Source organism: Antechinus flavipes, chromosome 2 (assembly GCF_016432865.1).
Source record: "Antechinus flavipes isolate AdamAnt ecotype Samford, QLD, Australia chromosome 2, AdamAnt_v2, whole genome shotgun sequence".
NCBI classification, from domain to species: Eukaryota; Metazoa; Chordata; class Mammalia; order Dasyuromorphia; family Dasyuridae; genus Antechinus; species Antechinus flavipes.
Window position 1 is genome coordinate 582,283,498 of NC_067399.1, and position 22,103 is coordinate 582,305,600.

The 22,103-nt window shown below is 37.8% G+C and overlaps 1 protein-coding gene across 2 annotated transcripts in view; it reads right to left on the reverse strand.

The window, feature by feature from the left end:
• The window catches only part of COL17A1 (collagen type XVII alpha 1 chain), a 60,445-nt gene extending 39,333 nt beyond the window's left edge, over positions 1–21,112 (reverse strand). The window contains exons 1-11 of one of the 2 annotated variants that reach the window (XM_051981352.1): positions 20,872–21,112; positions 12,068–12,130; positions 10,092–10,136; positions 8,474–8,578; positions 7,345–7,476; positions 6,546–6,593; positions 5,401–5,436; positions 3,817–3,864; positions 3,054–3,197; positions 1,719–1,877; positions 659–730 (exon numbers count right to left, since the gene is read on the reverse strand). In XM_051981352.1, the coding sequence (XP_051837312.1) occupies positions 659–730; positions 1,719–1,877; positions 3,054–3,197; positions 3,817–3,864; positions 5,401–5,436; positions 6,546–6,593; positions 7,345–7,476; positions 8,474–8,578; positions 10,092–10,136; positions 12,068–12,119 (841 nt within the window). In that variant the 5' untranslated portion in view covers positions 12,120–12,130; positions 20,872–21,112. The remainder of the gene's footprint in view (positions 1–658; positions 731–1,718; positions 1,878–3,053; positions 3,198–3,816; positions 3,865–5,400; positions 5,437–6,545; positions 6,594–7,344; positions 7,477–8,473; positions 8,579–10,091; positions 10,137–12,067; positions 12,131–20,871) is intronic. The other variant, XM_051981350.1, reaches the window with a different exon arrangement.
• Positions 21,113–22,103: the final 991 nt, after the last annotated feature.

The window sequence follows — 22,103 nt, forward strand, 5'->3', positions numbered from 1 at the left end:
TAGAGGCCATCTGATCCAATGCCCTCCTTTTTCTAGTGAGCACCGAGAAGTTAATTAACAGGGTAGAAATGTGTGTGTGTGTGTGTGTGTGTGTGTGTGTGTTGTGTGTGTGTGTGAGAGTGAGAGAGAGAAACAAAGAGAGAGACAGAGACAGAGAGAGACAGAGGGAGAGACAGAGACAGAGAGAGAGACAGAGAGACAGAGACAGAGGGAGAGACAGAGAGACAGAGACAGAGGGAGAGACAGAGAGACAGAGACAGAGAGAGACAGAGAGACAGAGGGAGAGACAGAGAGACAGAGATAGAGAGACAGAGACAGAGGGAGAGACAGAGAGACAGAGACAGAAAGAGACAGAGAGAGAGACAGAGAGACAGAGACAGAAAGAGACAGAGAGAGAGACAGAGACAGAGAGAGACAGAGAGACAGAGACAGAGAGAGAGACAGAGACAGAGAGAGAGAGACAGGGACAGAGAGAGACAGAAAGAGACAGAGACAGACAGAGAGAGAGAGAGAAAGAGAGAGAGAGGGAGAGTGCGCCTGGGTCAAGAAGAAACGGGCTACTTTCTGGGAACCACTGATAGATCCCTGACAAGGAGGTTTCACTTATGTTGAGCATTTTGCTTCTAAAAGTCATAGTAAGAAAAGAATGAGCACTGACCTGAGGAGCAGGTGCTGAGCCCAGGGTGGAGAGTAGGTGAGCAGGAAGCCATATTGTTGGGAACACCAAACACTGAAAGAAGAGGCAATGATTAAGATTATTAGTTGATCAGTGTGGGTCAGGTGTCAAGTCTTAGAGGAGCCAAGGGGAAAATTCACTTGCCTCATCTATAAAATGGGATCAATGATAGCAGAGGTTGGATGATCTTTATCAACAATATTTGCAGGGAGGAAGGTTGTGTTTTGTTTAGCTGAAGCAATTGGGGTTAAGTGACTTGCCCAGGGTCACACAGCTAGGAAGTGTTAGTGACTGAGACCAGATTTGAACTCGGGTCCTCCTGACTTCAGGGCTGGTGCTCTATCCACTGCGCCCCCTAGCTGCCCCCCCGGGAGGAAATTCTGTTGCTTCAGGTAGGGGATTGAGGGATTGGATGAGTTGACTTCTAAGGCCTTTTCCAATTCTCCCCAGATGGACTACAATTCCATTAATCTGTAAGCCTCTCATCATAAAAGAACAGGAGTAAATAATACTTGGGATTTTTTTCCTCAAAAAACAAAAACAAAAACACAGTAAGAACCAGATGCTATGCTTAAAAATCTGAGTTAAAGTTTTGTCTGGTATCTTGCTTTGGGACATAGCTACAGACCTGGAAAAGACAGCCCATCCAGTTCCCTGTGAGGCAGGTAAAGTATTAGCATGCCCATTTCACAGACAAGGCAACGAGGCTAGGGGATTTGTTTGACTCAGATCAGAAAGTTCGGAAGTATATGAGGTGTCAACCAGTCTCTTTGTTTAGTTTTCATTCAGATGTATCTCTCCTCCAAGATCTTTTCCTGTGCTTAGTAGCAATGTAATGGGTCCTCAATGAGGACTTCTTAAATTGAAATTCACCCATGTGCAGGAACTAAATTTCTTTGGAAATATCAAACAGGCCTATTATCAGATTGAGGGACTTGGGAAAATTTTGCTGAAATGTGGCAAATGGCTCAGGAGTCAATAAGTCTTCAAAATAAAAGAAACCTTAGAAGATGGTAGATGAGAATATGTATTATTACTGTACCTGATCCTGTTGAATAAGCATTTGTATTGAGAAGGGAAGAACTCTGGGCTGTCATGTTGTTGTGATAAGCTCCCATGGATGAACCCGCAGGCAAGGTGGAGGACCACATGTAGGAGGGGAGGTTAGCATCCACGATAGTCGTGTCATAAGTGCCTGATACTGAAGCACACAGCAAAAACACAGTGAAACACACGTCAGTATTAAAAGAAGCAAAATTTACCTCCTAAAACTCTTCCATAGATGTTTTTCATTTTCTAGTACCTAACAGAGTGTTTTGAGAATTTTTTGTTGTTTTTTTTTTTGTTTGTTTGTTTGTTTTTGTTTAGAGCAAGGGTTCCTAATCGTTTTTGTGCCATGGACCTACTTTGAGAATAATGTTTTTAAACACATAAAATATATAGGTTTGCAAAGGAAACAATTATATTGAAATATAGTTAGCAAAATATATTTTTATAAAATGAAATCATTGATTCCTGATCAAAAATCATTGATTTAGACCCAAGATTTCATTATTGTGAGGAATTTTTGTTTTGAGTGCTCCTTCATCTGTAACTTTTAGCATTAAAGATCAGTCTGAGGCAAAGGTTAAATAACTTGGCCATTGTCACAAAGTCAAGATGTGTCTGTGGAAGAACTTGAATCTTTTCCTGACCCTTTTCCCTATTTTACCTCATTGCCTCTCCAAAAATAAGCATTTAACAAATGTTTGCTAATCTGAGATTGCTTAAATAAATCTTTAGTTTAAATAAGTCTCTTTCCTTCTCTTCTCTTCCCTTGCTTTGCCTTCCTCTCCCTTTCTTTGCTTTTCTCTCTTCCTCCTCTCCTACCCTTACCCTCATTTGAAGTATTGCTGTCTATGATTTGCCTGATAAATTACTTTTAGAGAATCATAGACAAGAGTAATCTTTCAAAATAAGTGGGACTTAATTAATAGCAGCTTCCCCTGTAAGTCCTGACATGTATTTAATGTGCTTCCTACTAGTTCCCCTTGGCAGTCTGACTTCTTTCTTAAAAACTAGAGCTGTTCCCACATGCCCAGTACATCATGGTGTCAAAAGAAAAGCAAACCTAATTTTGTCCATGGTAGTCTGTGATGAGGGAGTCTGGTGGATAAGTCTTTCAAGAGATGAAATCTTTAGGTATTAGTAGATTGGCCAGAAATCTAGGGGGTTTGTTTGACTAAACATGTTTACCAAGAACACAGCCTGAATTTTTTGAAAATCGCAGAAAAAAGAAGGTGCACGGTGCTCATCAAGGCCCAGAGAGTTTTCCAGGGGTTAGATAAACCTGCTTCTTTTCTGAAAGCCCTTCCACCTCCACTTCTCTGGTACTTACCTGACTGAGAGCTCTCGGTCACCATCTTGGTTTCCACAGTGGCTTTCTTGGGGATGGGAAGTGTGTTGGAGGAGTTCCGAGTGGGACTTGCACTGGCTGATCGGCTTCCCTTGAGCAAACGTTTCACATCATCCAATTCTGTCCCTGGCGGAGAATCCAGAAATTAGTCCTTAAATTCTTCTTTAACCTCAATTGCCATAGGGAATATTTATTATATGTCAATTGTTTGAGAGGAAGGCACTTGGGGATTCCCAGGAATGTTTTTGGAATGTCCTCTGAGCTCTGTTTTGAGCACTTATTTGGTGGATTAGGGCCAGATTTGTGGGTTCACTGATGTATGTAGCATCCAGTAAGTAAACTTCCTTTATTAATGTACTCTCAGTATTGTAATATCTCCTGAGCTTATTTGATGATGATCAAGAAACTGTCCAAGAAGTACAGGCCCAAGTATCCTAGGTTTTCTCTCATTTTCTCATTCTCTCTTTCTCATTCTTTCTTTCTCTTTCTCTTTATTCTCTCTCATCCCATTTTTCCTCTCTCTCTCATTCTCTTTACTCTTTCATTCTTTTGTTCCCCATCTCTTCTCTTTTATTCTTTTTTTCTTTCCTCTCTCACTCTATCTTTTTCTCTGTCTCTCTTCTCTCACTCTCTTATCTCTTGTTCTCTTTCATGTTCTCTCATTCTCATCCTCTCTATTTCTTCTTTTCTCTTTCTCTATTCTTTACTGTCTTGTTCTCTCTCAGTAAGAAGATAAACAACTCACATCTGGTAGATGGGGAAGCACTTTGCAGGCGAACACGAATTTCACTCTCTGCAAAACAGAAGAAAAGGAGAAGACCATGAAGAAAAGGAATATGATGAATCTGGTCCTGCAAGGAAAATGATGCTCTAGGAAGTACAATTTCCCACCTAGCATGAACATAAAGGGCTATTAAAGGCAAATAATTTACAAAGTTCTTGACATTCACAGATATCCAGGATGTTCAGAAGATGCCCATAAGTCACGTGGCTACTCTCAACCAAAATTTTCAATGGGCAAACCAACTCTGGGACAAGGGATCAATAAGGACCCTATTTGAAAAAGATTGAAGACAAGATTTTTAGGATTTGGAGAAGATCATACTCTTCTGCCTCCTGAGCATCCTATGTGTTAGAGAATCCCCAAAACAGGGTTGTTCATGTAACTGTCTTTGCCTAGAAACAGCATGGAAACAAAGCTATATAATTTCTTGTAGTATTTCCAACTTGTTATCAATAGGCTCATTACATTTGGGAAATTTAGATATCTAGAGCATCTATCTAAACTTTTGGACTCTACAAACCTCACTTGTTTGGATTATTAATGATAACTGAAACTCTACAACAAATTTCTCTCAGGTCTTTGGAGAACATCTGGAGAGTCAATGGTGTACTCTAGCTTTGTTAAATGATAAGTATGTTTATATCACGTGCTTTGAACTTTGCAAGGTGCTTTATACAATCTGAAATTCACAATAATTCTGTGATAATAATAGATATTATCTCCATTTTACAGATGAGGAAACTGAGTTACAAGGTAAAATGATTTGCATGAGATCATACAACTGATAAGTCTCAAAACCAGGATTCCCCAGCACTCTGTTTACTATACTATGCTGCTCCTTATCTAAATCCTGAAAAGGATCATATTACTATCATTATTTTTGTGCTGCTTGTCAAGAGCAGTTTTCTCTAGCTGATTTAAAGGCTATGTTCCCTTGGAGGTGGAGAGATTGATAAATTACCATAAAGAGTTCTTATCTGACTAATTGGGGAAAAAAGGGAGTATTTTTCATCATCTGAAGCATGAAAATACGATTAAAGCAGATATCTGGGAATAAGAATAATCACAGTTCACATTTACATATCTTACTGTTAAAAAAGGGAATTCTATGTAGAAGAATAAATCTAGTTTGGAGTGCAATGCAGCAACTAGGATTCTAAGTTTTTTGAAGGGAGATCCTATAGTTAGTTTTTTCTTATATCTTTTAGCACCCACAGAAGGCATTGCAAATATTGCTAAACCAATGTTTCTTGAAGCGAATTGAATCTTAAGATTATCCAAGGCAGAACAAACCTTTTACATCTGAATTTTTGCTATTTGTCCAAAGCCCGTTTCACAATATTTGCTGAATTATTATTAAACCCCAACATATCATGAAAGAAAACACACAAAAGAAAAAAAAGATAACCAGAAGACTGTAAATTTCTTAAAGGGAGGGATTGTGCCTTACTTTTCTTTTGCATACTCAAAATTTCCTTGAAAAAGACTAGGCACAAATTAGGAGCTTATTTAATCGTGAAATTGAATCCAACAATTTTAGCTCACCTCGAGTCTGGCTCCGTCCTCTGGTGGAAGAAGATCCTGTGAAGAAAAGGGAAGCAATCTCAGACATGCCTAATAGATTCCATGGCAAAAACTTAACATTGAGTACTAAGAACAGCACAGGATGCTGGGAGCCTCATGTGATGCAATGTATACAATGGGTAATAATAATTGTCATTTGTAGAGACTTTATGGATCACAAAACACTTCACATACATTTGGTATAGACATAGTCATTTAATCCTCACAAATTTGTTTATCACTTAATGTCTCTGGGAGATACTTAAGTCTCAGGTTAAGTGACTGGCAAAATAATCATACCTCTAGCTAAGAGTCAGAGTCAGGATTTTAAACCCCATTCATCTTATCTTCAAGCTCTATATTTTATCCACTATATGATACTTTCTTATGGTACTTATTAAATGCTTTCCATATGCAAAAGTGATGGGGAAAGTTAGCATTTACCTAGTTAATTTAGTTTATCTAGAAGAGAGACAAATGTTAATTATGGTGTTAGAAAGTTCATTAGGGAACTTGAGTTGTACAGATTAACAGACTACAAGGATTGAATGAATGCAACAAAAATAATTGCCAAATTTTCCTTTTGTTTTTCTATTATTTGGTTTTTTTCCTATTGAAGCTAAGAAATATGAAACTTCCAGCATTTTAAGCCCATTATCAATTAGTATATGAAGATAAAAATGCAACAAAGAATAGAAAGGTATTTAAAATTGTGCTGACTTCTGGAAACAATCTATTTCTTATTTAAATGAGAAAAATGTGGCAAACTTTGGAGCAAAGTCACTTAAAAGAAAAGGAGGAACAAATAATAGGATATATATTGTTTGGGGTTTGGATGTTATATCCTACTATATCTCATTACTAGGGCTATCCTATTTGTCCTGTTTTGGAAAAAACAATCTTGCACATGTCTGATTTCATGATGGCAAGTCAATGTAACTTTCAATTCATGAAGATGCTTCAGTGAACATGGCATTTAGAATAGATTACTGTATCTTTAAGGCACATCGATGATAGAGTAGGGTCAAGATACTTCAAGAACAGCCATCTAACAAATGATATTTCCTTTTATGGCAACTTCCCATGACCATGGCCTCCCATTTCCACTAGAAATAAGGAAAACATACCAAGTTCCTTCCGAGGGTATTCTGGAGAAGAATTCCCACTGGAGCTCCCTGAGGAAGAATCAAACAGTTAGCATTAATGTGGATAAACGGGCTTCTGAGAAACCTTCTCAACGTGGGATGGCACATTTTGAGAAGAAAATGAGGAACCCTTTTCACCATTAGCTCCCAAAGGAAAGACAAATGATAGATAGACATAGAATAAATGGTTACTCTCTTCCATTGGATTTAGTGGGAGCGCTTTACTTTAATTGCTAGTCTAAAACTGGCCCTGCCATTGATGAGAGCTTCAGGAAAAGAGGTCTTCATTTTTGCGATGTATTTCCAAGGAAGGAGTCATTCTTACTGTCCCCTTCCCCATTCCCTTTCATGAAAGTTCCTTTTTTCTTACTCCTCTTACAATCACATCAGCATGCAACCCAAGTGCTTCATCAGGGATAAATGTACCCCTGGTTGTAGGTAAGCTTACAACTTTGATAAATTGAAACAGAACTTTGAACCATACTCTGTCCTACAGTACAGACCTAGGGAACTATTATATTTCACTTGTAGTTCAGACTTCCCATATACCTCACCCCTATATCAGTCTCTGGCTAGCACCAAGTCTATTTTTAGTATTCTCTACCTAAGGAATCAACATTGCTAATAAACCATGTAGTAGGATATAACCAATTGGATGTGAGTTCATAAAATATTTGAGAGAAGAGAGTAAAAGAGATGAGGGAGAGACATAGACGATCAATATTCCATAGTGGCAAGGGCAAAAAGGACAGACCAACTCTAAAGTCTATAGTACTGATACCTTCATATGTTGCATGGCGGGTGACGTGACTTTTCCTTTCAAAGGTTGAGCCTGGTGAATTCGGGAGTGTAGAGGCAGGAGACTGAGCCCTCCTGTAGCTGGATGTAGAAGCATTCCCTCTTAAACTTCCAGCTATGAATATAAAAAAGATTGAATTTTATAGTATTTCTGCAGAAATGAATTTAGCAGTTAACATATTCCAATGAGACTCAATAATCTTAGGCTGTGTATAACAGGTAATTGTAATAAAAATACAAAAAGGAGCCAGTGAATGTCTTTGATTATTTCTTACAGGAGCAATATTTCTAGATTTAGCAGTGAAATGACATTTTTATCCTTATAAAATTGGTGCTACTGCATACTCACTAAGGACTCATGAAAAGGAGGGAGAGCCGGTGGATGTATGATTATCAAATTTCCAGAGACAGCAATAACTCAAAGCAGGAGTGGGAAAATCAAGATTTGGAAAACAATCAATGGAATTTAATCTTAGGTCACTGTTCAGTTGGATCTCAATACATGTAGATATAAATGTCATATTGATTATTAAATAGGGCTACCTTCTTCCCACTAAAGGAAGAAGCATTTGGGCCAGGTTATCTCCAGGGGACAGAATTTCTTAACGGTATTTTTGTGGCTTACTTTTTTTTGCCAGAAAAAGATTGTTTTCTTAGGAATGAAAGCTTTCTATGGCAAGCTTGACCAGTCGAGTCTTACACAAATGCTGTACTCTGATAGCCTATCATGAATCCAGCATTGAAAGTTCTTCTACGGGTTGTGACTGTAGTTATTGCACACGATAACACTGAAAATTATTTTTTAAAAAGCTTTGTGCACACTTGAACGGAGATGGCTTAAAGTTGGATGAGAAATAAGGGAGGTGAGTTAGGTGGGCAGACAAACACATTCTCCATTAAGCCCGAAGGATTAATTATTCATATTTACATTGAGATTGTGATATGAATGATTACAAATACTGATTATTTTTAAGCCATATTCACATGTGTTATCTTAATATTTCCCTTCCTTGAGAAGTTGGGTAAAAGTAGAAGCTGCTATCAATCTCCCTTTCTCCAGCTTCTCCTCTCTTGTATTTTTGTCTGCTCATTTAGTCCATTACTATACTTACTAGAATTTATATAGCCACTGCTGCCATGTGTTAAACTCTGCTTTTCCAGCCTACTCCCTCCAGTGAGAGATGACGTTTTAGCATATCCATTGCTGGTTCCTCCTTCTGGCAGAAGCAAGAATCAGATTAGAAATGTTAGAGTAAGGAAATGAGGGTCTCTAGGAGAATCTTGACTCTCACTCAGCAGTCCCTTTACTTTGATTTCCCTCATTTATGCTTTTGTCTTGTACCTCTACTTCAGGGATTTTTAAGTTTTTTTATGTCATGGACCCTTTCTGGTGAAGAATAGGTTATCCCAGAATAATGTTTTAAAATTGCAAAAGATAAAATACATAGAATTATAAGAGAAATCAATTATATTAAAATATAGTTGTCTAAATATTATATAAAACAAACAAATGCACAGCTGTTGGTGGAGCTGTGAACTAATTCAACAATTTTGCAGAGCAATTTGGAATTATGGCCAAAGGGCTATTAAACTTTGACTTAGCAATATCACCACTTTGAATACCAAGAGAGTAAAAAAAACAAGGACTTATATGTACAAAAAAATATTTATAGCACTTTTTTCCCAGTGGCAAGGAAATGGAAATTAAAGGGATACCCATCAATTGAGTAATGACTGAATAAATTCTTGTATACAATTATGATGGAATACTTTTGTGCTATGGGAAATGATGAGTTCTCAGAAAAACCTGGAAAGACTTCAATGAGCTGACCCAAAGGGAAATGTACTATATACAAAAAATAGCAATATTGTAAGATAACCAGTGATGAACAGCATAACTATTTTCAGCATTATAGTGATCCAAGACAACTCTGAGGGGTTTATAATGAAAAATGTTATCCACACCCCAAGAAAGAACTGATGATGTCTGAATGAAGTATACTTTTTTCCTAAACTTTATTTATTTTTTTTTGAGGGTTTTTGTTTTTTGTTTGTTTATTTTTGTTCTGGGTTTTCTTCTACACCTTGACTGTTATGGAACTGTTTTATATAACAACATATGTATAACCTATATTGAATTGCTTGCATTCTCAATAAAGGGGGAGGGGCTAGGGAAAAGAATCTGAAACTTAAAGTCTTAAAAATGCATGTTAAAAATTGTCTTTTTATGTAACAGGAGAAAATAAAATACTATATTATATATATATATATTAAATTTTATATATTTTTAAAGTGCCTCAGGTTAAAAAGTGTTGCTTTAGTATTTAACACAGTACAATATATTAGGTGCTTAATAAATAGTTTTTTATAAAAAATAAATGAATTATCACTTATTCATTATAAGTGTATAATTACATAATGAAATTGTATGATCTTGTAACTTTAGAACTTAAAGATAGCTTAGCAATCAATCTCATTTTATAGAGAAATAGGCCAAGAGAGGGCAGTGATGGCTGCTATTCTCTACTTATTTCATGTATCAATGCAAAATTTTCCTAACTAGACTGTAAACCCTGTGTGTAGAACACTGTGAAAGTTCAAATAAATCAGTAATATTATCGTCCTGCCTTTGGTTTAAGACTTACCTAACCTATTGGGGTTAGCTGTGTTTAATTTTCAGTGTGCTTTATTTCAGGTGAATAGTACACAGATAGGAAAATAGTTACTTACTTGGTGGCAAAGATGTAAGTCTTGTGGTTACTGTTTCAGTGATAACTAGGGAAAGAAAAAAAGAGATAAAATGCTATATCCCTGGGCAGATTGGGAGTGCCTTAGTCTGACTATAGCACAATTTCACAGAACTGTTTGTTAAATGTCACAGAAGAATTCTGGCACTCGGGGCAGATGTGTGTGTATGTGTGTGTGTGTGTGTGTGGAGGGGTGTCTGTCCCAGGTAGGTACATTCAGTCCTTCAGGAAGTCCATTTCTAGATTCTGTTCTCTCCAGTAGTCTAACCCCTTAGGATGAGGAGAAAGGGACAACCTGGAAGAAGATAGTTCATGAGTAAGCGACATAATATTGATGAGGACTTTGGGGCTGGGTGTGGGAGGCGGCACCCCTGAATTGTGCAGGACTGATGGACTGGAGTTCTACAAGGTGGAAGTAGCCTACATGCGGGGAATAGGTTCCAGTTGCCCTCCAGGAAAAGAACTGTTTGTAGCAGTTGGGTTTAGGGAGAGGACATAATCTGTAGCTGAATCTGTGTCTTAACATGGGATGCTACATCAAGATCTGCTGTTTGGGGTACCTGTGTTTTGTTCTCCTTGGACATTCTATCAACGTGACTCATAGTAACTAGCAAAATGGATCATCCCTGAGTGAGGCGCTTAAAGCCCCTTATTCAAAATGGAATTCTGGGCTGTGCAGCTGGGGCTTTGGGAAGGTCCTTACACTGCTTCCTATGACTCATTCTGTCTCCAGCTTGCTCAATACTGCCTCAGCTGGGGCAGGGCTGGCACAAAGCCTGCTGTTCCTCTTGCTTCCTGGAGACTTGGGGGCATGAACAGACATGGCATGTTTTAGCTACAGACAAGAGTGTCTTTAGGGCACATAAGTCACTGTGTGCCTGCCTCCAAGATCTATCCGGGGAAATCAGGTCAAATGAATAAACAGCACAACCTTGAAGGGGGAAAGGAGTCTTCAAGGGGGAGTGAAGAGGAGTCATGGGAAGTGGATCTTTGTCATCCAAGTCTCAAACCCGCCTCCTGTGGTGATGATTGGGGAAGGCATATGTGGGGGGGGGTCTATGAGCTGGTTGTGGGGGTGGTGTATGTATGTGGGGAGTCTATGAGCTGGTTGCAAAATCAAATCTTTATAAAAACTGCCATACTCTTCTCCATACTCTTCTTCCTCCTTTCTCTCCTCCAACTGCTGCTGCTATTACTACTAAATAGGTAGCATTGAGACATCACTTTAGGGTTTGCTAGACTCTGTACCAAATCTCATGTGATTCTCCCAGCAGCTCTGTGACATAGATACTATTATTTTTAGGTGATGAAACAGAAGTTGATATAGACTATGAGCCTCTATTTGCAGAGCCATAATGCCTCAGTTGTTCTATCAGGAACGTGAAATGATATGAGTAATAAAATCTGTTTTTAAAGCTGACTGAGACAGTTTTCACAAGTAATGACGAGATTTGACTAGATTTGACAAAGAGTTTGAGTGCTTTTCAGAAGCATCTTATTGTAGAGCTCCTGGAATTCCTTGATATACATTCTACTTCAACTTAAGGAATTGGATAGTGATGAATCTGCAGTGAGGAAAACCTGAATTCAAATCTTGTCTCAGACACTTAATTATTTGGGCAACCTGCATAAGTCATTTAATTTCTTTCAATTTCAATTTTCTTGTCTATAAAATGAGAATGTTAATAGCAACTATTTCACAGCATTGTTGTGAAGATCAATGGGATAACATGCACAAAACACTGTAAAATTTAAGCTATTTTCATTATGTTTTGATCTAGAGATATGAAGAGCATCGAAAAAAAGCTAATTTTCTATCTGAATTAGTAAAGGAGATGAGATGAAAACAACCCAGAACATTTCATTTGTTAGAATTCATGACACTTCTCTGGTATGATCAGTGTTTTCTCTGTGGGGCTTTGGCCATTAGAACATATGCTCAGATTCAGTTGGTCTTGCCTCTTTCTGTAACTTCAGAGCCTTCTCTCCGGCCTTTCTTGGTTCCATCCATATCATAGCCACCTGAGAGAAAAACAAAAAATTATTGTTATTCCCCTACTCAAGAACTGTAGAAGCTCCCTATTATTTCTTGGATAAATCTCAAACTCTTTACATAGGTGGTGAAAACGCTCCACCATTCAGTCCCCACCTACTTCATTGGGTTGGTTTCACATTATTCACTTTCTCATACGCTATGTTTCAGCCAAATTGGTCTACTTTTTTCTTGAATTCAGAATTCCTTTTCCCAGCTCTGTAACTTTGTACAGTTACCCTCCCCCATGCCTGGCACAACTCCTTCCCTACTTCCTCTTAAAACCCCCATCATCTTTCAAGGTTTGGCTTATATACCATCCATCAGGGAAACTTTTCCACACTTTTCCAAATTGCTAGGGACCTTTCCTTCCTCAAATATAATCACATAGGTATTTACCTGCTTACACATTGCATATTTGTATCCTTCCTCCCTCCTCTTAGCCCACTCTATTGCAAGGTCCTTCATAGGAGGGATTGATTTTTAGATTGTCTTTGTGCCTGACACATAATAGGCATTTTAGAAATGTTTGGTGCCGGGATACTACTGGATCCCTCGAATAGAAGAGAATGCCATAGCTTTTATAATGCCATTAACATAATTTTTACTTTTCATTTTCTTTACCTATTGTTACAAAATTCAGTTCATACTGCACTTTCTGACCCCAAGCCATGGGGAAGACAGAAATCACATTTTAGGAAAGGCCTTTATTGATGCTATTTTCCCCATCTAGAATGCTGCTCTCCAGCTCCCTCTACCCATTTACACTTGTCAAAATTTTACCTTTTCTTCCAGTAAGAAGATGCTACTTCATCTATGTAGCCTTTTTTGACCTCCAGCCCTCACTGCCCCATAGTGCCTGTGAACATTCACAAGCACTCTGTTTATGCTCTTGTGGCACTAATAAGTATCAACTTTGTTTTGTAGGGAGTCTTAATTCCCCTCCTAAAGTACAAGTTCTTTGAAGACAAAGACTCTCTTATTTCTGTCTTCCTCATAATTTGGAGTCAGAAAGTGCAGTATGAACTGAATTTTTTTATAATAGGTAAATAAAATGAAATGGAAAAATTATGTTAAATTATACTATGATTTATGTTATAAACAAGATCAAGAAAAAGATAAGATCATATATATCAAAGATGGAAAGATGGTATTTTGCCATCAGTTTTCTGTATTCAGGTTGAGAAAAATACAATAAAAATAGTTAATGAGGAATTGCAACCTAAAATAAGTAAGGAGGTGTTTAATGAGCACCTGGATGCCTTCACCTAACTCAAATCACCAGGTCTGAAAGAATGCTGTCTAATAATACTGTAAGAACTTATAGATATAATTCTTGAATTTTTATTGATTATTTTTGAGGAATCACAGTGAATGAAAGAGGTATTGGTACTGGGGAAATGTTGCCTCACTTTCGAAAAAAAACCATTTCAAATTACAGGGCGAGCAAGTTTGATGTTGACTTCTGGGAAAATTCTAGAATAGATTATTAAAAGGATAGTTTCTCAACATTTAATAAAGAGATGGTCTCAAAAAAATTCACATGAATTAATTAAGAATAAATCATGTCTAAATAAACTCATTAATTGTTTAGATAAGGTTACTAAAAGGAGAGGTTTTAGAAATGTCCTGAAAGTAATAAATCCCAGTTTTAGAAAGGCTTCTAAGGAAGTCTCACATGATTTTCTTGTGGATAATATGGAGAGACATAATCTGAAAGTGGGTTTAAGACTATTGGTTGATAGAGTATTAATTAATGAGGGAGTTCTCCATTGGAATATCACAGGCATCTAGCTTTCTTCCTCTTATCTATTGGATGAAAGCATAGCTGGCATTCTAATCTATTTTGGGGAGGGTAGGAAGCCTAGATGATAATGAAATGAATAACACAATGGGAATCCAGAAAGAGCTCATTACCTTGAAATATAGGCTGAAGCCAGCAAAATGAAATTTAATTAGAATAAATGTTCAATCCAATATTTAGAGTAAATATAAACTGAAGAAGGATAAGATTGAGAAGGCATGGTCAAATGGCAATTCATATGATAATTTTTTAAAAAGCCAATCTTGGATGCTTTAGGGGAATATGAGCTCAGTATGTCAACAGGGACTTGCTGAAAAGAGTGAGCATCAATAGCGTCTGCAATAAAGAAGATAAGTGATAGTTCTCTTGAATTTGTGTTCATTGGAACCCAGCTGGAATGATGGGGTTCAGTTCAGGGTGCCATGTTTTAAAAGACTCATTGGCAGGGGCAGCTAGATGGTGTAGTGGATAGAGCACCAGCCCTGAAGTCAGGAGGACCCGAGTTCAAATCTGGCCTCAGACACTTAACACTTCCTAGCTGTGTGACCCTGGGCAAGTCACTTAATCCCAATTGTCTCAGCAAAAAAAGAAAAAAAAAAAAGAAAACTCATTGACAAGGAAGAGAATAGAGTGGAAGGAAATATATAAGGTAAAAGAACTCAGTCGTATCACATGAGACTGGTTGAAAGAATTGAAATTGAGTGGTACAGAGCCTAGAGTGCTGGACCTGAAGTCAGAAAGGCTTATATTCAAATATGACCGCAGACACTTATTAGTTGTGTGACTCTGGATAAGTCATTTAATCTCTATTTGCCTCTATTTATTCATCTGTAAAATGGAGAGGATAATAGCACCTACCTCTAAGGGCTGTTGTGAGGGTAAAGTGAGAATAATATGCAAGGCAAACCAGAATGGGCTATGTAACTGCTAGTTATTGTTATATTTATGGGAAGCTAGATGGAAATCATCTTCTTGAGTTCAATTCTGGCCTTAGACATAATTTTGGGCAGACTTGCTTCCCTCAGTTTCCTCCTCTACAAAATGAGCTGGAGGAGGAAATGGTCAAGTACTCCAATATCTTTGCCAGAAAATCCCCCCCCAAATAAGGTCCCAAAGAGTTGGACACAACTGAAATGACTGAACAACAACATTATGTTTAACCCAGATGTTTTGTGGAAGAGAGATAACATTTGTTACTGAAAGTAATCAAGCGGATGCTGAGTCACCTAACATGCTAGGGATGTTCAGGACAGGATTTCTCAATACTTTAATAGGATTTGGACAGCCCTCTGAGGTTTCTTTTAATCCCAAGCTCTCATGATTCTGTACTATTCCTCCTTTACTCAGTTCAGTGAATATTTTAGCTTTTGTATCATGGAATATATTCCATTGCTGAAGCCCTTTCCTTAGAAGAATCTTTGGTTCATTCTCCTGCCCTTCCTCACCTAAAAGCAGGCCCATGGAAAATAGCCATCAGAAGAATTCCATTCAACCTGCACAAAAGCAGACGTTCTAAATGACTTCACCAACTCTCCTCATTGTGTTTTCTGAGACAATCTAGCTGCAGGCGGGGAATGAGGCACCACAGAACAAAATCTTGGCTGAGTCTGAAATGCCACAGAAAGTATGTGTCCCAGAGCCAAGAGGAGGAGCTCAATAAACAGAATAATTGATTCTAGTCTAATTAAAAAGCCATCCTTGACTTGTGACTTGGACTGATTTCCAGAAATATCATGTGTAATTTATACCAGGCAATAGATGGAACTTAACACCTTTCTAGAATCCTTCACATGGGCACTAATTGAGGACCCTTCTTCAATAAACTGATGTTTAGTTATGGACTAATAGCAGTTTTCCAGAGGTAGACATTTCATTGCCCTTAAAGGCTGTTGGGGGTAAACAATTGGTTATTTGTGGACACCTTTAATTTCTGTGAATGATGTCACAAAATGGAGCGTTTGGGGTCGAGAGGAAAGAGTTTTGGGTAGAGAGGAAAGAGTTTGGGGCCTATTCAGATAGACATGGGTACAAATTCCAGGTGTGTCCCTGGGGAAAGCACTTAACTTCAATGTATCGCAGGAAACTCCCTGGAGTCAAAAGACTTAAAGTTAGAAGGACATGAAGAGCCCTTTTAGGGTGATCTCATTTTACAGATGAGAAAACTGAGTTATAAAGCAGTTATGTGATTTGTTTGAGATCCTAAGGTTGTTATCAGAGGAGGCACTTATTTATTAAATCCCAAATGATATTTTTTGGAGGAAGGTGAGTGTGTGTGTGTGTGTGACCCTAAGGCTAACCTCCTAAACTTCACACCCAATGTCTCTCTTCACTCACTATTTGCCACAGTATTGGAATGTCTGAAATGTGTCAAGGGCGAGATTGAGGAATACATATGTCTTTTAAGAAGCTGAACCATTTAATTTCTGACCAATGTCCATAATATTGGGTATAGGGACAGCTGAACAGAAGATCTGCAGTTGGAACTACCCCATCACTCCCTTCCCCACGGCCAAATCCAGGGATATGTGGTCACTGAATCCATAGCCTCGGTCCTATTTCCACAGCTTTTCTTAGGTCTAACTTTGGAATCTTGCAGATTTTGGGGAGATTCTGGATTCAAGACTTGAATAGATGTCATGTGCATACCTTCTTTTCTTCCTACTTCCCCTCCCCATCTCATGGGAGATGCCATTGTTCACATCTTTATAAGGTATTGTATCAGAATGAATTTTTTTAAACTGACATCTTGGCAGATCTTAGAAATCAAATTATGAAATACATTAGGATGAAAGAATGATCCTATTCACCAAATCCAAGGATTCATATTCTAATTCTATCAGGATCCTCTAATTCAGAATGACTTTGGATTAAAAAAAAAGTCCTAAATCTGAAATCCCAGCCCTTTCCTATACTAGGAAAGTCTGGTTAAGAAAGATCTATCTATCTATCTATCTATCTGTCTGTCTATCTATATGAGTTCTGCCTTGCTGTATGACAAGTCACTTAATTCTGGACAAGTCACTTAATTCTGCTTTCTCATCCATAAAATGATCTGGAGAAGGAAATGGCAAACACTTCAGGCAGAAAACTCCATATGGGTCATGCAAAGTCAAACAGGACTGAAATTACTGAACAACCATGAAGAGATGGACAGCTGGAAAGTGTTGAGCAATCTTAATGTTAGGACCTGAGAAGTAGTGTGGAGTGGCGGATATGGATCACAATCTTAGAATCAAGAGAAAGTGGAAATCAATCAATCAAATCAATCTAATTTGCTGACCATCTGACCACAAGCAATAATTCTGAGGTTCATTTTCCTGAACTGTATGATGAATCTGAGTACCTAACCGATAGAGATATCTTAACAACCAAATGAAATAGTATATCTAAAGAACTTTGCAAACTTTAAAGGGCGATGTAATTTTATTTCTATGATTTCTAATGATCAGTTTGTGATACCTAGAAGAAGAGGAGAATCTATGTTTTTCACTTTAATCTTTATTTTTGGGAGCAAATATTTCTTTTTTTCTTTCTTTCTTTTTTTTTGTTAAAGGCTTACAAAGCATGTATATCTTTTGCACAACATCCATTCCTCCAAGATCAGTAAATTGCTGGATTTTAAAACCAAAGAACAATATATACAGATGTTTGCAGGTAGATGTTTTAACAACAAATTCTCTGAAAAAACAATAACAAAACAAATGAACATATGACTATTAAGTTTAATCTGTATTATTTATGATTCTCCTTCACTTTCTTCTGTCTAGAAATCAACAAAATAATAGATCAAATCCAGATTTGTAGCATTTGTTTATTTCTAAGTGTAAATGCTCATATTGAAAATTTAACAATCAGCTCTTGTGAGTAGGAACAGACTCTAGCACACCCCTGAATATATCTCTGTCTATATGTCAACATATGCCTATACATATATATGTATATATATGCTTTCTATTATCTCATTTGATACTTATAATATTGTGAAATAGATGCTTCTACCATCCCTATTACACAGATGAAGAATTTGAGATTCAGAGAAACCAAGTGATTTGCTCAGTCATATCAAAGGTGGAATTTGAACTCAGGTCTTCCTGTCTCTAACCACTTGGCCATACCCAAAGAACTCTCTACTCACTGACTATGTGGTCTGATTTCCCCATATTGTTTGAAAGGGATTTCAGAGACACATCAGCATAAAAAGCTGTAACATCTGGATTAGAATGGACTACTTCAGTAAGAAATGGGTTCCTTTTAGTTGTTATTGTTATTTAGTCATTTTTCAGTTGTTTCTGACTCTTTGTGAACTCACTTGGGGTTTTCTTGGTAAAAATGCTGCTATGGTTTGTCATTTCCTTTTCCAACTCATTTTACAGATGAGGGAACTGAAGCAGAAGGGGTTAAGTGATTTGCCCAGGGTCATATAGCTAGTAGTGTCTGAGGCTGGATTTGAACTCAGGTCTTAGCTGCTCCTCCATTCAGAGGTCATCAAGCCGAGATTAGATGGCAGCTTGTTAGACATGTTATTGAGAGAATTTTTTTTTTCGGGTATAGGTTGGATTAGGTGGCTGCTGAAGTTCTAATATCCAACTCTGAGATTATATGATTTAAAATGAAATTCAAATTGAGTGTCAGTCTGATGGTACAGAACAAATTAATTGGGTTGGTTGAAGAGGAATAATACTAATGGCAAAGGCCATTTTACATGCCTAAACTCTTGGATCTTTGGTAGGAAATGATGTCTGACTACACTCAATTTGGGGGATGAAAATTGCTATATGTTTTTTTTTCTTTTAGATTTTTAAGACTATGGTACCACAGAATATAGGAACTGGGGAGAAAGGAGGGAGAAACCTTTAAAGGCAAACTAATGCCAGGCCAGAGGTAAGAACTCACTGAATTAGGGCAGCATTTTCCAGAAGAATTCAGCCAATGAAAACTTTGTGGTGGAAATACTCTGACAGCCACTAGAAACTTACTTCTGTGGGACACCTGGGGGTATGAAATATCCTTAAAGATAAAGAGAGGATTTGTTTGTTGTTATGTTGTTTTGTCTGACTCTCCGTGGCCCCATTTGGGGTTTTCTTGGCAAAGGTACTGGAGTGGTCTGCCATTTCTTTCTCTAGTTCATTTTACAGATGAGAAATTGAAGCAAACGAGGTTAAGTGACTTCCCAGAGTCACACAGCTAATAGATGTATAAAGTTGAATTTGAACTCAGGTCTTCTGACTCCGGGGCTGATGATTTTTAGCACAAAATAGAGGAGATTTAAACCCATTTTTATATCCCCTGAATAGAACATAAGATCCTTGAGAGCAGGACTGATTCATTTTTTTTCCCCCTTTTTATTCTTAGCACTTAGAATATCTTGCTCAACAAATATTTGTTGATTTGCATTAATTAGATGCACCTGCTTGTTTGATATCATAGCAAATGAACTTGAATCCAAATTTATCATTAGACATAAGATGTAGCTCTAAAAATTATCACTGATTGGTTCTTATTTCAATGTAATTGTATTCTTTCAAGGATTTAAACTTTAGCTTAAAGCAGACTCACTCATTTTCGGTGAGATCTTGCCATTTTCTCCAGTAACCTCTGCTGTGGCTGATATCTTGAGGCATATACTCTAGGAAGTACATATCCATATTGATGGAATTCTGAGTCTGACTTGTACTCTGTTTCTAAAGGAGAAATGATTTTGCCTTTCAAAGGAACTCTTTTCTAAAAAATTTCTGATGTTTCCTGAACCCCTGAAAACAGTTAATCCAATTGTTTCTTAAGCTCTTGCTTAAGAGAAACAGAAAGTGCCCTAATTCAAGATGAATTTAGTGATTTGGCAATTAATTAATTTCATCCAGGAGAGGCAAGACAGTACGGTGAGAATAACATTGAATTTGGAGGCAGAAGACTTGAGTTTATAGCCTGCTACTTATTATGACTTTGCAGAAATCACTTTTTCCCCTCCACTGTAAAAGAATAGGGAGAATAATATCAGCCCTACTTGCTTTTAGTATTGTCAGTTTAAGGGATGAGCTCCTGGCTGAGGGATTTAATTTAATTCACATAGAGGAGCTCAGTTACAGAAGTCATGATGGCACTCACCAATTGGTGGGTTGGAGTCTGTTCTGGACAATAGGGTGTCTTGATTATTCTAAGAAGCTTCTTTTATGCTAGAGTCTCCCTCCTCCACCTCAATGGGTACCATTTAGCATTTCATATATTCCCTGTGCCTCCTGAGACAGTCCAGGAATATTTGTTAAGAGACAGATAGTTAGGGATGCAAAGATTATAGATTTAGAGATGGAAGGAATTTTAAAAGACACCTGATCCAACTAGATAATAGCATTTTACAGACGATGAAACTGAGGTGGGGAAATATTAAATTACTTGCTGAAGAACACATAGGTTGTGATCTGACATTAGATTAGTACTCTATCAATTAAACTATGCTAAAAGGGAAAATATTACACTATGGAAGCCATATCAAAAAAAATCTGGCTCCCAGAGCCCATTCTGATCTCTGCTTAGGCATGAAGGGCTCATTCACCAGATTTCCTGATCCTTGCTATGTACTTCAGCCAGATTAGACGCAGGTTTGGAGCTGAAAGGGAGCTCAGAAGTTATCTCATTCACTCCCTTCATTTTTAAAATTAGGAAATTAAGGCTAATAAAGGTTAAGTGGCAGAGGTCAGACTCATTTTTAGGCTGTTTAACTCCAAAACAATGGTCTGTGCAATAGACCACAGTGCCTTCTAATTAAAACAAAACAAAATCCAATTTGTATCTGGGAGAGCTATTTCCTCTATCAACATTAGTAGAATATGTAGATAATAACAATAGAATACACGTAATATAAGATTAGGCTTATAAAACATTTTATATACATCGGGAGAATTTCAAATCAAATTATCCAAACAAAGGACTTACCTGGATTGCTTTCCTGAAGGAATGGAGAACTGCTTTAGATGGCCCCCCTCTCTTTTCCCCTGATGTTTTCTTCTTCTTCTAAAAATGTGCAGCGAACACTTTTTATCCCGCCCCAGCAAAGGTGTGTTATGGCTGAGTGATCTTTCAAATATGCTGGCTTCTTTCTCCCTCCTCCCTCTTTTTTCTTTCAGTAACTCTGCTCCCAAACAAGTCCAGACAAAGGTGTGGCTTGGTTTATAACTTCACTCCACCCTTCCAATTATCTGACACTTGCTGGATACAACTGGCAAAAAAATCTGCCTCCAGGAATCAAACTTTATGGAGCGCTGCTTAGGTAGATTAATCTTTTATGGGCTCACCTAAGAGAAGGAACAAACGTTCAGGATAAGGGAATTCGCTGGGAGTTGTCCTTTCTCTCCTGTAGTTACCTTATATATACCACAGTTTGGGGCTCTACATCCTGTGTCTAGCTTTGCCCCAAGTTCCAGCCTGAGGTACCAGGGTGGGCTCAGATTGGCCGGGGTCGGGAATAAAAGACCTCAGACAAATTGAAGTTTGAGATGTTGTATCCAAGTCTTCCCTCTTCTTTCTATACCTATTCCATCCTCCACTTTTAATCTTGCTTTCCTCCCTTGGCTCAGGTTCTCTTTTGCTGCCCCAGATCCTTCGGTCAAGAAGGAAAGCATCTTGCCAAATTCATTAACACTTAGGGGTAGAGGTTTAATATAATCATCAAATCTCCCAGGAAGACTTTGGCTGTTGGATTTTTTTTCTTCTAGTAGAATGAAGAGAACATTGCTGAGACCAAAAGAATATTAACTCTACTGGTGGGATTGCAAACATTTTGGCACCTGGATGGCTGGAAGATTTGGGGATAAGGCAGATTTTCTTGGTGGTCTGAAGATCATGATGTCAGCTGCCCTAGCAACATGAAAATAAGCTTGCATGTTATTGACAGCCCCTTCAATACTGGAAGTTTCTAATGCATGAGGATGGATCTGGCTGGTTCCAGGTTCCAAAAAAATGTAGATCAGACGTTTTTAGCCTGGGATCTACAGACACCTTTAGGTTCATGAATTTGAGTAGGAAAAAAATTTACATCTTTATTTTCATGGACCTCTAAATGAAATTTAGCATTTCCTTCAATGATTTCAAAACATGATTTTGAGAGGGAATCCATAGACTTCATCAAACTGCAAAAGGATCCATGATACAGAAAAGGTTGAAATCTT